The 15,632-nt window shown below is 43.4% G+C and overlaps 1 protein-coding gene across 3 annotated transcripts in view; it reads right to left on the bottom strand.

Moving 5' to 3' along the window:
• The window catches only part of abcc3 (ATP-binding cassette, sub-family C (CFTR/MRP), member 3), a 63,947-nt gene that overhangs the window by 9,577 nt on the left and 38,738 nt on the right, over positions 1–15,632 (bottom strand). The window contains exons 14-25 of one of the 3 annotated variants that reach the window (XM_069707443.1): positions 13,039–13,185; positions 12,850–12,937; positions 12,420–12,486; positions 12,208–12,334; positions 10,584–10,760; positions 10,146–10,313; positions 8,975–9,158; positions 8,779–8,887; positions 8,213–8,363; positions 6,551–6,758; positions 5,720–6,030; positions 487–686 (exon numbers count right to left, since the gene is read on the bottom strand). In XM_069707443.1, the coding sequence (XP_069563544.1) occupies positions 487–686; positions 5,720–6,030; positions 6,551–6,758; positions 8,213–8,363; positions 8,779–8,887; positions 8,975–9,158; positions 10,146–10,313; positions 10,584–10,760; positions 12,208–12,334; positions 12,420–12,486; positions 12,850–12,937; positions 13,039–13,185 (1,937 nt within the window). Of the gene's footprint in view, positions 1–486; positions 687–3,479; positions 3,794–5,719; positions 6,031–6,550; positions 6,759–8,212; positions 8,364–8,778; positions 8,888–8,974; positions 9,159–10,145; positions 10,314–10,583; positions 10,761–12,207; positions 12,335–12,419; positions 12,487–12,849; positions 12,938–13,038; positions 13,186–15,632 lie in introns of those variants that run through there. The other 2 variants (XM_069707442.1, XM_069707444.1) reach the window with 2 other exon arrangements.

Below are 15,632 nucleotides of genomic sequence, written 5' to 3'. Positions count from 1 at the left end.
TTGTATTTTAATTACGACCTGATTCTGATGCTCGATCAAAGCTGGTCTAAAGAACAGGTGATTCATCTTTTGATCGATTTCTTTGGTTTGGAATTTGTTTTTCTCTCTTTTTGTTATTATCGTTACAATTATCATAAACTGCATATCGTTGGGGTTTGGTCTATTTGATGGACAAATTAAGACAACTGATGATGTTACCATGGGAATAAGAAATGATCACGGGGCATTTAACGTCATTTTCTGGGCAATTAATCTATTAAATGAAAAAAAGATGAATACATTATGAAAATAATTGTTAGATTGTTAACCCTCTGATGCTTATATCTAATTAATTCTAGAACGTATGAGCCAACAACAGCCTTTATTGAGCACTGATATTAGCATTGATCAAGCTAAAAGGCGATGGAGGGTCTGAGCGGCCTCATCGTGGACACCGGTGGCTGAGCACAGAGCTGCCGTTCTGCTGAGCTGAAACACAACACGTACCTGTTGGACACTATACCAGGGAAGTAACTCTTTTGGTTCTCATCCACTTTCATATCACTCATCAGAACAAAGGCAGAGTGTCTGCTATAGGCTCGGATTACACTAGAGCCCGTGACGGTCTCAGAGAAATGGGAGTATATGGGAGAGCGGCTGACCGACTCCAGACGTTTTAGCTGCCGCGACGTGGCAACGTAAAATCTCTAGAAGCGTTGAAGGGGAGAGAAACAAACACAACATTAAAAACCCAACAAGGCATGCTCAGATATTTCAGAAACAATTATGATGCACACACACACACACACACACACACACACACACACACACACACACACACACACACACACACACACACACACACACACACACACACACACACACACACACACACACACACGCAGAGTAATAAAGGAAGCCTGTATGAACAAAAAACCTGCACGGCTCATTTCATATTTTTACACTTTCAGGTTGTTGATGAGGTGCCAGCTGCAGTTACAAAAGCTCAGCTGAAGCACTGACTTCCAAATCTATGCAAATCAGCTGTCCTGCATTAACCACAGGAATGTTTTACACGCTGCGCTGCAGAGTAAACAGCTTCATCAAGTCGCCAATCATAATAATATCAACTTCATACATGCTACTAAGTGCAGGTGTTTTGTTTTTTCATGACACTTATACCAGCATCCCAATCACATTGATAGTTTAACAAAAACAATTATTCTGAAAGAGTTAGAAGCTCGGCGTTCTGTTTCCCAGTATCATTATATTAATTATGATCATTCAGTCAAACAGAAGCCCCTCCATACAGTTTGAAGAATTAAGACACATGATGCAGCAGAGACAGGCCATGCAGGGTGGATGCCATGAAAAAGCCGTAGGAATTATATGAATTTGTGTTAGGAGGGCTGATTTTAGTCGTTTGGAGGTGCAGTTACTGTGGTGAGCACACCGACTTCCTTTAACGACTCCCTGCACAATCTTATCAACGATTTCTGACAAGTGACCTCAAGTTAGTTTTGAATTCTAACAGTATATTTGGGACATGCTTGAAAGATAGTCTGACTATGTTATATATTATCTTACAAGACTTCACAAACCTTCAATCATTTAACTTAATGTTGGATTGAAAGCTAATCTGGGAAGCTAAACAGCTAACACTGCATCAGGATAAAGGGGAAGTCCAGACGTTGAGGATAAGTGCTTTCGGACCAACCTTTCCCATATCATTTTGTAAAGCCAGGAGTATTTCTTTTCTGTACTTGTCGGTGGCTGCAGGTCTGTGTTGGACTGCTAACTCGTTTAGCAGCCAGGCTGCTAACCTTATAGCATCCTAGCTACGTCCGGCACATCCAGGTAGGGTGCGTTTAGAAAATGCTAATATTGGCGGCCTTTTCTGCACTTTTCAGTTTTGTCCATTGATTGCTCAACTTGAGGCTTTTATTGCATGTTTTTTTTACAGTCACGTAACGTCACCACAGTTCCTATTGTAACGGGGAAAGTACCTGCCGAGGGGGGAGGAGCTAAAAGGTACCACAAATGGAGTTATAGGAGCTTAGAAGGTTCCTGTGCGGACACACACAAAAAGGGGAACTCCCTCCCACTGTTACTGAACTGTGAAATAGTTCCTGCAGTCCAAAAATGCCCAGAAAAATATATTGTGACTTTTGTCCCATAGTATGGATCAACATGTTCAATTTGTAATGCAGGTTTTTTTTTATTAAACATTTTAAAGCTGAAGCTCAACCTTAGATAACCCTGATTACATCTGTTTGTTTGTTCTTTTTTCCAAACCCACAGAGATATTATATAAGTGTTTTTGCAGGATGATTAACTCTCCTTCTGACAGTGAAACTGAACTTTATGTGCTAAAATTGCTGGCGTTCCCCTTTAACCAGATGTAATCGAGCACAAGAGTGAGTTTTGACCACAAACTGATGTTATCAAATCTAAAACAGCCATTAAAATAATTTTGAATGCATTATTAAAGCAAATCTTTTAATGGGACCATCTACACTCTTTTAACCTCAACATGACGCAAAAGAGCCACGACCCAATTGTTGTTAATTTAGTCATAAATAAAAGATCTTCACCACAGTAAAGATTCAAAAATCAGCAAATCACGAGGAACTTCTGTTGCAAATATTAGCGTTGATTTGAAATTTGCCTCGTTTTTGATCAAATTTAAATCAGTCCTGCAGTGATGAACACCAAACACACAAACAACCATAAACGACTGCTGTTTCTCCGGCTCCCACAGTTCACCTGGTTCTGACATCACAACCACTGACAGGTGAGACAGAGCTGCTCCAGCGGCAGAAACACTCTCGTTAATCCCCCGAGAAGTTACTGCAGCTACTTGACATCTATTCAAGGAAGCGTGGTCAGAAAAACACTGAACAAAAAAAGAGCTGACAGAGAGGAGATCTAGTTTTAACCTAGATAATTCACAAGCTCACGTGTCAACGTGGTCGACACGTACAGAGCTTTTTGTACTTCGTCAGCAAATCTGGAGCACATGAAACATAAGTGGATAAGTGGGCCAGATTCCTTTTGACGGTATATTAAACTACTTTTGAGAACGGGCAAACGCACGTTGTCTGATATGTGATCAGGGAAATGATTCCTGCCTCCTGAGCAGCTCTGCCGACAAGAAGTACTTTAATTAAGTGAAAATATTTTAATCCCAATTGGCTACTTACAGCAGAAAACAGATTAAACAGCGATGTTTTGTTGCATTGTAGATTGTTGTTGCCACCAGCTGAACCAACAGGTGCTGCTAACGAAAGGTGCCACAGTCCCGAACTACAGACTGACCGCGGAGGCCGCAGCTGTGCTACGACTACCGGACTACTAGAGAGCAGACCACGCTGCACCTAAAGCACTACAACAGCAATGATCAAACACATGCAGCACTCCAGCAGCACACACACTCTCCACAGCACTCTCAGACATGCGTGTTTTGTATTAATGAGTTAGCAGACTTGTTTCCTATTTACCTGAACCCACCAATAGAACACCATTAACGGGGCTATGACTATGAGGAACATTGGGGTGAGAGCAGAGCATATGAGCAGCACATTCAGTGTGTACCAGAAAGTGCGCATCCATATGTCAATATTGTCTGGGATGTGGGAGTCTATAGCATCCAAGTCTTTGCTGAAGCGGTTTAGTAACCGCCCAATGGGGGTGCTCTCGAAAAAGGCCTGCGGAGCGCGCAGGACCCCCTGAAGCATGTTGTTGTGCATGAGCTTGGCCGCCCGCAGCATACTGTAGGCCCGGCACAACAGGCAGTTAACCAACAACAGCACACCTGCGGGAGGGGGGCAGGGGAGGGGGGCGGGGGGGAGGGAGGGGAGGGGAGGGTCAGGTGTGACAACACAACAACAGCTGCGTTAAATGGATTTCGGACCCGTTCACCGGTGTCTACAGAAACAGCAGCTTCCACAGACTCGGCACTCGACTGCAGCTTTTTAACACGTCCTGAGATTGAAAACAAAACCAAGTTAAACTTTTTATCATCAGGTTTTCTGTTTTTATGGTGCTCCATTTTTTTCTCCCTTTTTGTGTATGCTGCCAACTACAAGTTCCAGGATTGACAGTGTATCAGAAAATAAACTTCTGTCGCCATGCGTTTCATCCCCTGCCTCGACATTTGCACCTTCTGACTCTGCAGCTGACCGATTTAAGGAAATCGATTTGTTTCTTATGAATCACGCAGCTGTAAACATGTCGGGGTAACGGCAATGATAGAAGCAGTGTTCACTGGGATTAACTGTTTTACATTTTCACAAACCTCATTATGCCTCGGCTCAGCGTATCTGCCTACACAGGGTACTAATCCAAGAGGAGGGCCCCATTCGTCTCACATTTTAAATCTGTGGACTTCATTGTAATTAAGTCAAGTCAATTTTATTCAACTGTGTTGTGTCACAATGACAGGATATGTCAGTGCTGGAGAAGTCCTGACAACAGAACTTTACAACATTATACAGATGAACCCAACAATTCCCACCTAAGCTAGGAGGTAAAAATTCCCTTTTAATAGGAAGAAACCTCAGACAGAAGTTTTATGTAAACTAACATTCAGCTGGGGATAAACTGTGACACTCTGCAACCGAAATGAATGCAAGTGATGCAGGAAACACTCTGAAGCAGTCACAGCGTCTCTTACTCATCTGCACCTCGGATATAAGAGAGCAGCATCAGGCATCGCAATTACTGAACTGACTTTAATGAACGATTCCTAATTAAAAAAAAAAAATCTGTGACACAGTAGTGCTGAGCATTTCTTGAAGTATCATAGCTAGATATGGAATAAACTCTACTAAATCTTACCATTATTTATTCACGGTTACTTATGTAGACACTAAGCCACAACATGTGTATTAGTCTTGATCTTTTATACTGTAGCACTAAACCAAGCATTAACCCTTGACTAAAAATCAAATCATAAAATCCAAATGTTGAAACTCTTTGTAGAGATTGGATTGAGGTCAACGTGGAGAACTCACTTTTATCCCATCAACAAGCTCCTGTTATCACACCTGAGAATGCTCGTTTCAATGAACTTTACTAACACAAATGCTGCATGACACCACAGCACTGACTTTATCAGCTCCATAGACATGCCTTTCGTAATCCCTGCAACAAATACACACACCCTGAAAGAAATCACACCTTCCCGCAGTGAGGCCTCAATAAATAAGTTGTATTAACACTAATCCACCACTGGAGGGCAGTTATAGATCACAGAAGACTCACTAGCATCACTTTTGGTTCCTAAATTAAAGATCATGTTCTACATTGAAGTCTGCTTCAGTATATTTTGTGCACATCTGGGTTGTTTTGCTCGACATGACAGTGTGCATGTCTCTGTGAGAGAGAGAGAGAGAGAGAGAGAGAGAGAGAGAGAGAGAGAGAGAGAGAGAGAGTGTGTGTGTGTGTGTGTGTGTGTGTGTGTGTGTGCATGGAGGGTGTGGGAGCAAGCTGCGGGGCAGGACAGGAAGTATTTTGGCTGCGGAGAGAAGAAAAGTGAGGTAAACGCAGCGTAGCAGCAGGTGCTCGTCGTGGACAACATCACAGCCTGCAGATAAACAAAAGCCAAAACTGAAAGGTTATAAAATGCGCCATGCCATTCGAGGAGAGGAGGAGGAAGATTCCCACGTTTAGAAGGAAAAGAGGAAGAGAGAAAACCCCATGGCACGCAAGCAACATCCCCCCCTCCCACCCTGAATACCTGGACAAAGACGTAAATGAAAGCCAGGGGTACTATGACAACGGCGAAAATGGGCGTGGTGGAAATGATAACTATCATGGTGGAGAGAGAAACGAAGAAGGTGCCCAGGAACATGAGCACGGTGGCGGGCAGAGCCTCGTCTATGACGTAGATGTCCTTGGAGAAGCGGTTGATGAGGCGTCCTATTGGGGTGGTGTCAAAGAAAGACTGGGGCGTGTGCAGTTTGTTGGCGAGCAGGGTAAGGTGCAGCTTCCTGGCTGCGCTGATGTTCCCCATGGCTAGTGTGAAGGATGAGCACATGACCAGGATACCTGGGATGGGGTTCAACCAAAGGAGGAGGAGGAGGAGGAGGAGGAGGAGGAGGAGAAGGAGGAGGAGGAGGAAGAGGAGGAGGATATTGGAGAGGAAGGTTTGATTGTGTTATGAGAATGGAATTACTATTAGACACAGGCGCATCCATCCTGAGGGAGAAGAGGTCGAGGTAACTGCTCACTGGGAAAGGAGGAGCAGTAAAACATTATCCGTGCATTCAACCAGCTAAAACCTCCGAACAAAGAAATGCATATTAACTATTAGCTGTAATGCTTCTCCTTTTAAATCTGAGGGCCCAAGTTATTTTTGGTGTCCACAGCGTCTCTCCAGTGAGAGAGAGAAACCCTTTCAAGTGGCTGCAAAGCAAATTCATTTAGATTATTGCAACGAAGTCAGCAATAAGAAGCTGTGAGGGTGGAAGACGCACCAGGTTCAGGTTCAGGAATCATTCCACAACAGTTTGTGTTTTTACAAAAAATATGTAACTTTAAAGTGACTGTGACCTTCAGTGTTTCTTACCTTGTGTGATGCCCAGTGCCGCGTACACCCCCACCCTCATATTAACATTCTCCTTGGTCTGATTCGTCGAGGCGTCGTTGGTCCACTGGCTGAGCCAGATGTTTGCTCCGATGGCGGCGGCGCTCTGACAGCCGTACAGGAAGCAGATGAACACCGACAGCAGCGGTCCCACTGCCCTGGCGTACTCCAGGTACACTTTGGTTTTCACCTGGTTCGGAGGGAGATTACAGTGAACACAGTGCAGTCAAACATTAGCTAAAGTTACTACGATGTCTGTATATGTAGATCATTATATTTTGTGATTTTAGGTCTCTGTAACTTCATAACAATGTGTGATATCGCGATGTGGAGGAGGCGGGGGGAGAAAACACCCATCTTCTGAGGATGTAATGACGAGCAAGTACAGATTTGTTCTTGATGTAATTTGTAATTTGAAGGTGTAAAAAAACTCTCGCATGTATTTGAGACAGCTGCGGCTCAGACGGTAGAACGGATTGCCTACGAATCATAAGGTTGATGGTGGGGGTGTGCCATATCATATCGTTCACGGTAACACCAGTAGAGTTTTTCAGACGATAGAAAATATTTATATAATGAGAAATGCAATTTTATAATCTGTTTCTACGCAACCGTGTCGCATACATCTGCAGCTCATCGGGTGCTGTGTTCTACAGGTTTTCAGCTCAGTGTGAGAGTTCAACCGACGGCTGGGCGGCGCCGCCCCCGAAGCTCCGCAGCAGACGCTCGGGTGAACGAGTCGACTCGCTCCGAAGCCTAAAACCCCGTCATTTATGGGCAAACGTTGACACTAAACCTCAGACAATCAGTCCTAAACATCGCTGAATCTGCTGACAGTGGTGAGGAAGTAATTGGAAGCTCTCCAGCTGATCATAGTCGTCCTGACAGAACAGCAGCTCTCCTGCACCGCTTTTCACTGATTATTTGAAGGCATAATGTTACTTTTATGCTGACATATAAATCTATTACACTTATTTAATTCAAATTGTACGTTATTTAAGTTAATAATGAAATCTTTTTCAGTATTTCTTCATATCGTCAAGAATATCGTTGTCGCAAAAATACCCAGATATATCGTGATATTATTTTAGAGTCATATCTCCCACCCCTAGTTGATCCCAGGCCCCCCTGACTATATGCTGAGGTGTCCTTGAGGTAACCCCAAGTTGCTCCCGATGGCAGGCGGCCACCATGCATGGCAGCTCAACGTGTGTGTGTGTGTGTGTGTGTGTGTGTGTGTGTGTGTGTGTGTGTGTGTGTGTGTGTGTGTGTGTGTGTGTGTGTGTGTGTGTGTGTGTGTGTGTGTGTGTGTGTGTGTGTGTGTCGGTGAACAGGAGACAAACTGTAAAGTGCTTTGAGATCGCTTGAGTGAGAAAGCGCTTTATAAAAAGTTTTATAAATTTACCATTCCTCTTATTCAGTGTAATGTCTCCTGAAATAATTGATATAAGGACGAATCTTTAATTGTCATTAAACCTACATCTGTTTAAACATAATGGAAATGAACCTCTGAAGTAATGACATTATCAGTTAAGTAATTTAATCTGTCAGTACCACATTTCATCTGCGTCAAACTCAACTAGAGAACATATAGTGGGCTTCGACATCAAAATGGACAGAAGAGAGGAGTTTGAAAACACCGACCCTTCCCGTCTCGGTGGTCTCTGCCTGGATCAGTTTCTCCATCTCACGTGGTTTCTTCTTCTCCTCTGAATGTTTCCGTTGGCTGCAGCCGTGTCGTCTCACTGAGCGCGACCTGGGGTTCTCTCCTTCAGAGGAAATGATGCTGATCTGCCTGTGAAAGGGAGAGAGGGCAGTGAACTCATGCAGGGAACAACGGCAGGGAACAAAAGTGGTCGCTGCATCTGTGTGTGGTGGCGGGAACGATGGTTTCCTCAAGTAGTGATCTACCCTTGTTATGTACAGTTACTGTGACAACAGTTATCTTATTTTTTATGTCTTGGGTACAGTCATGTTGTGTCCTGGAGTTTATCAGCAGCTCAACGAAGAGAATTCCTACTCAGGAAATAGCAGAAAGGTGTTGAGTTTTGAATGTTTTATTCAAAACTTCCACCAGAAGAGGATTAAAGAATGTGTGTGAGTGTGTGTAATGGCCAAATTGCTTTTTAGTTAGTTTAGAAGCACAAAATTGCAGTATAACTACCTTTAAGGCTACTCAAATAAACAACATGTTCAAATATTCTCAATACCTTATGAAATTTCTCTTGGCCTCATTGATCACTGGCTCATTGTCCACCATGTCTGTGTGGTTGCTAAGGGCATCGTCAGGGAACATTTCCTCTTCTTCGATCAGGTCATCTGTGAAAAGAAAACAACGGAATGATATTCTGCCGGCAAACGAGCTCAAACATCTGTCATCTGCGCTGGAAGGAAGCGTTGCTCTACCGGTGGCCTCTTCCTCCTCCACGATGTCCTCCAGGGCGTAGTTCCTCAGAAACTCGGCGAAGGCCCCGTTCTGTTTGAGCAGCTCCTGATAGGATCCCATCTCGGACACCCGGCCCTCCACCATCACCATTATGTTGTCCACCTGAGGCAGGAAGCTGATGCCGTGTGTCACCAGAATGCGTGTCTGCGGTCAACCAAAAGAAACCTGTTTCTGTTTTATCTAATAAGCAACAGACAGTACAGTTTAAATATATAGAAATAAAGCTAACCGCCAGACAGACACACCTTTTATTACTTCAGTGACATAGTAAGAGCCCTTTCCCAGCAGCAAGCAGTTACATAAGAACTTAAACAGCTCTTATCAGAAACCGGTGTCATAAATATGAGAAACCAACAAGTAATAAACTTACAACAGCTGATGCAACTTCCTCTCTTGTAGAAAGATAAGACACAACTTACTTTGCTGAAACATGACGACATGCTCAGAGCTCTGTGAGGCTAAATATTAACATCAGTGTGCAAACATGATCACAATAACAATACAAACATGCTGAAGTGAGCAGGCATAATATTCACAATGGTCACCGTCGTAGTTTAACTTTTACCTCCTTGAGGCACAATAGGGACAGTGTGGCGATCCCATGAGTCCTCAGTGGAGCCTAAATGTTTGTACAAAACTTCATGACCATCTATCTGATACTTGTTGGGATATCTAATATTCCATAAGCAGTGGAGAGACCACACCGTGGTGCTGCGAGCGCTGCTAAAACTCGTCCTACTTTGAGCTTCACCAGCCTGAAACGGAGTGATGTTCAGACTCCGAAGGCCACATTTAGGAAACGTTTATGCAAAAGCAGACGTGGTTACTTATAGGCGCGGGACATGATTCTCCAATATTCAAATAGTCGTTAAAATATTTTAAAATCGATTAGTATATGCTTTATTTCCCCCGTTTCCTGGTCCCCGGTTGTAATCCGTTACTCCTGCCAGAGGGTGGCGGTAATGCACCTAGAAGCTGTCTGCCAGCCACCTTTAACGGCATGAGGAGAAGGAAGAGAGGAGAACCGATTTCGGATAATACTTAAGATTCCAGTTCATTGACCTCCACAGTGTTGATTACAGGGGCTTTTTATATGACCAGCTAACTGAAGTTGGGGTTAGACTCTCTCACCTTGCCCTTCAACGCCCCCTCTGGACCGATGAGGTTGTCAAAGATGTGTTTGGCCACGTGGGCGTCCACGGCAGACAGCGGGTCGTCCAACAGGTAGACATCGGTGTCACTGTACAGAGCTCGAGCCAGGCTCACCCTCTGTCTCTGACCCCCGGACAGGTTGATGCCCTGCGGGACCAAAACACGTCGCTTTAATGACAGTGGCTGTTGGCTAATGTACCATGTGAATATATAACAGTGTTCCTCGAAACAAAATCGGAAACCAAAGTTGAGAAAAGCATCCAACAAACTGGAGGGAGACTAGAGAGAATGTCTGGTGCTCGATCTTTGATGATGATCAAGAACTGCTGCGAGGAAACCAGAACTAAAGCAGAAAGTGAAACGAAAAGCGGTGAAGAAGAAGAAAGGAAAATGAAAGGGCTTCTTCTGCTTTTCTACCTTCTCTCCGATCTCCGTCAGGTCTCCGCCCGGCAGCACCTCCAGGTCGGGGGTTAAAGCGCAGGCGTCCAGAACGCAGCGGTACTTCTGCTCATTGTACTGTTTCCCAAACAGGATGTTGTCCCGCAGGGTGGCGTTCTGTATCCAGGCCTGCTGCGGTACGTAAGCCACTGATCCCTGAGGACAGAGGCAGACAACTGTTTCTTCCTCTTTACATGTTTTAATATATCCTATTCTGGGGATGTTTTCCTTTCTCATTTTCCCAAAATGATTCCCTCTGCTTCAAGACTCTCTTTCAGCCTCTTTATGTTTTGTGCCATACTGTCACACTGGCAGGAGTCCAAATGCAACCATTCTGAATTTTTGAGTAATATGATGGCATAATGTCATAAAATATGAAGACCGGAGTTGAGGCACGTTGTCTTGGCATTTATTTGAATTCATCACTTTACTTTAATGACCAGTGTCAGTGGTAATTTAATACTATTTTGTTATGTTATCATTTTCTTAAGATGAGAAGATATCAAGACTACTTGTCACATATGTCCATTAAACACAAAGTAAAAAGCAGCAAGTGATCATCTTAGCTTACCTCAGCAAAAAGATTTAAAGCGGGAAGCAACAACTAGCCAGGACCTGTAAAGCTCACTAACAAGACGTAAATCTGTACAAAAACATTTTTAAAAATCAAGCCAGGCTGGCTGTTTCCACCCGTCTCTAGGCTTTATGCTAAGCTAATCACCAGCTGACTCTTCTCACCTCTGAGCAAATAATAAGAGTACTTTCAAAACGATTCCTCTTACACTGTCAGCAACGACATTAAAACATCAATAACTGAAGTTATCTATGATTATTTTTAAGGGACAATACAATAACTCTTCACAACTGCCAGTACAGTCAATACAAAAGCTGTGACTAGAATGAACCAGAAAAACGTAGGATGCGTTGTCAATACTCTATCTTATTCCTTTGGGAGTATCTAGTTTGTTTTTTCTATCTAATTTGCATCTAGTTGTAAAGCACTTTAAAAAAACCTCAATAAATAAAAAACGTATTTACACGTTTGGCGTCTTTTTTGAATGTGGACTCAATGTAACAAGAGCTGCTGTTCTCACAGGACTTCTCTGGAGGAATAAGGGCATTAAAAATATCTACGTGGGAAACACATCTGTGATCACAGGAGGAGGTGGTGTAGATGTTCTAATATAAAAGCCTCTGGGCGCATTTACTCCTGAGTCAGCGGGAACATTAAATTTGTTGGCAGTAAAACAAGCTAATTTTCATGGCTGTACTGCAGAAAGACAGTACAGTGGATTCATCAGTGCTTTTTCAGTGAAAATAAAGCTGACGAGAGACTGAACCAAAACAGTAAAGTTACAGCCCATAAAACCAAAACAAAGAGCTGAAAGATGATCAAATTCACCATAGAGCTGAAAGGAACCAGAAAGTCAGGGGATGATTATCTGGGCTTATAAGCATAAAAAACCTCTTCCACATTATACAAAGTCATCTGATCCATTTTTAACACAAAATATTGCATAGTGCACCTTTAAATGGGGGAAAAGAAAAGAAAATGACCTGCGGCTTTCTTGAATATTACACAGAACATGAAGCGAAGTCTTACCCGAATAGAAACCTCCCCCTCCAGTTTCTCCATTTCACCCAGCAGTGCAGAGATCAGGGAGGACTTCCCACAGCCGACGTGGCCCACCACAGCCAGCAGGGAGCCCTGAGGCACCATCACGTTAATGCTACAAACACAAAGTCAAACGGTTTCATAAGAAATGCAAACTCACTCAAGCGTCAACATACAGAATGCGGCTTTTAAGGACGTACTTGTGCAGAACTGGAGGATCTTCTTTAGCCCAGGTGAATTTCCCATTGATAACAGTCACTGAAAACTCTGTTGAGCAACAAAATGACACATGAGCTTCTCCTCGGTTGCTTCGAAAGCGGCGCAGATCTGTCAGGACAAAAGACTTAAAAACTATTAATCAATCAAAAGCTCTCCAGGTCTCTGAGTCACTGGGTGAAAGAGCAGTGACTCTGCACTTTTGTATTTCAAGAGCCTATTGAGGTTACACAACGGACCAATGTACATGACAATGCAAGTTTTATCGAGACATTGCAATCATTGACGTCTTATTACAGCATGAAAGGTGACATAAGTAAAGTAAAAACTCACTGAAGCCAGGCAGGATGGTGAAAAAAAAAATCTACAGGTTTTTTTTTTAAACCTTAATGTATGATGAGTGTTTAATTTTACCTGGGTTTGGGTTCTTTCTGTCCACTGAGTTTGGATCCAGCTCATCGTGACTCAGGAAACTTTGGATTCGCTTCAGTGAGACGCTGGCCTGGGATGGAAAATAATCACACAGGCTTTCAACGGAAGCTGCAAAACAAACAGACACAAGTTGAAACGGAAATGAGAAAGCACAGGAGAAGAAGCGCCCACCTGTACGATGCTGCTGATGACTTGGGGAAGCATGTTGAGAGGAAACCTGAGGATGTTAAAGAGTGACAGCGACACAAAGGCCTTCTCCGCATCCAGCACGTTGTTCTCATCCACGGTCACGTACACAGCGAACGTTGTCAAGGCAACCTGGGGACACATGGGTAAACAGGCCACTCAGACAACAAGGTCCATCAGAGGGTTGTTGCACAGCAGCCGGTGCCGTGATGCTGCATTACCGGTGACTCAGCGATAATCTCAACATCAACAGCTGGGGACATTCAGCACATTACAGGTAATAATCACTGATGTAAGCTGGCTGGTAAACCGTGCATTTATCTGATAAATAAAATGCCCACAAAATCAAATGGTTTCATATGACCTTTGACACAGATAACTGCTGTAGACTTCAGCCCAAATGAAGAAAAGAAAAAGCTGGTGCTGAGTCACGCTGCTCCCATGTAATCTCATTGGTCGTCATGGCACATGTAGACAGTTCGCTGCTTTTCTTTAGACAAAACTAACAGACCTCCACCATCCAGTCATGTCTTTCAATAAGTTTAGGAGGCAGTCAGCCGATGTTGCTATGGCATTTTCCCTCGAGCTTGTCCGGCTTTGCTTTGCAGGAACTCGTCTCTGTTGTCAGGAGTTCGACGGGGGGGACGAGTCAGGAGAATATGTAACAGTCTTTTGTGCCAGCAGGTCATCTCGACTGTCTGGAAACAGTCAAATTTTGTTAGGTCTGTTTATTTTTACTTTTATGCTTTTATACAAACCAATGAGCCAAGGTTTTACTTATTACCAAGAAACTACTGATGCACACAGAGTTTATTGATTAAACAATTTAGGGCATTGTCCTACTGTTTCTCACAAGACTTATTTTTGTCTGTCGACTTACACACCAGGTGCACGCTCAAGGAGAACACCATGATTTGGGACATTCGGTGCAGCTCTCTGATAAAGTTGCGACTATCGAACAGATAGGAGGGACCTTGCAGTAGACAGGAGCAACACATGAGACAGTGTCGGGTTTCCTCCCCTTTAGGGCGCTGTTTCCTGTGACCGGTGGAAGCGAAGTGGAGCGACGTGGAAGTGAGACCAGCCTACACACCAATGAAGGGAGAACTGAAGTCTAAACCACGGCCTCCCCATCTTTTTTTATGACCAATCACATTCTCATTTAAAACTCTGTGTAACGCTAAGACAGACACTCTTTTTTGGATAGTTGGCTACAGTTAACTGCTTGCAGTCTGTGGTTTTCTGAACAGAAAAGATCCATGTACATGCTGATTTTGATTCTCTAATGCTTACATAAATTGCTGAACTGAGGAATAACAATTCTCCTGGACTCTCTCTTCGCAAATCAACGAACGCGCTGACAGTTTGAAATATTACAATGAAATTGTAAAGCGTAATCCAAGAATCTGAAGCCAACTGCACCTTGAGACCTGTGACTATAGTATAACCTAAATGCATTTGGTCTACGCTGCAACAGCAGTGAGCCAACACTGATTATGAATCCTGTCCTAAATGTTAAAATCCTGGGGAAAGCACACTTTAAAGACTTAATGGCTGCAAAGGAAACATGAAATTTGGAGTGATGGCCATTACAGATACCCAAGAAAATCTTAACTCTTAAATCTCAAACAAAACCTGTCCACACCTTCCACCCAAGCAACCAGCCATTAGTTTGTGAACGGCCGTGATGAAGCCTCAAGTTCAGATCCCCATCTCACCATTTTTGAGTGGTTTGGAGAAGGAAGTGACCATATTTGGACGGGATGGGGGGGGGGGCGAGCAGTGGATCTGACTCGATCTGATTGGAAACCCGTCAATACTACGTCCTGCCCACCGATAGCCATAACCTGACTGCACCACAGGCCTGTCAATCAAACAGACACGCCCCCAAAAACATGTCTTTTTGAGGGCTAATATCTAATTAATGACGGGATTATTTTCAGATGGACCGCCAGAAAACTAAGAAGAAGAAGCGACTTTAACTAGCAAAACAGAAATAACTTGTGGAAAAAAAATGTTGACTTCGAATTTCATGAAAAGCTGAATGGGAGTCTATGGAGCCGGAGGTGTTTTGGAGCCCCTAGTGGCACTCGGTGGTACTTCAGTTTAGGGCACTTCCACATTAGCCTCATTGTTTAGACCCGGAAGCTACGTCCACTTTGAAATACACTCAATGCTTCCACCTCTAATAGATTCACTTGGACATCATCTCTCCAAGAAAAGACACAACTAATTCTGAGATTAAGAAGCGCTCAATATGCCGATTCCGAGAGGTTTGCTGCTGTTGTTCTAAACTTGTGTAACTTCAAACCCACGGGTGTAACTCCTCTGTATTAGCAAACACATCCCTCCACTGGCATATACTGATGATTACGATACCTCCAATGCTAACTCCCTATATGCTCAATATCTGCTTACAGTTTGCCAACTGTTGCTGTTGCTTTAAAGGGGATCATATCTCAATGTTGAGCTCACAACTTATTTCTGCTGGCCTCAAGTGGACAAAACAAATCTGTTATTCTTTAATGGAAGCTGTTTCCTTTATGAAATTAAACAAATTTAAGTTGCTTAACTAACTT

This window comes from Brachyistius frenatus, unplaced genomic scaffold (assembly GCF_029030835.1).
Source record: "Brachyistius frenatus isolate BFR_SWC_R1_liver_20210118 unplaced genomic scaffold, ASM2903083v1 Contig_69, whole genome shotgun sequence".
Taxonomy (NCBI): Eukaryota; Metazoa; Chordata; class Actinopteri; family Embiotocidae; genus Brachyistius; species Brachyistius frenatus.
The sequence above is the reverse complement of the archived record's forward strand: the minus strand, read 5'-3'. Positions and strand labels throughout refer to the sequence as shown.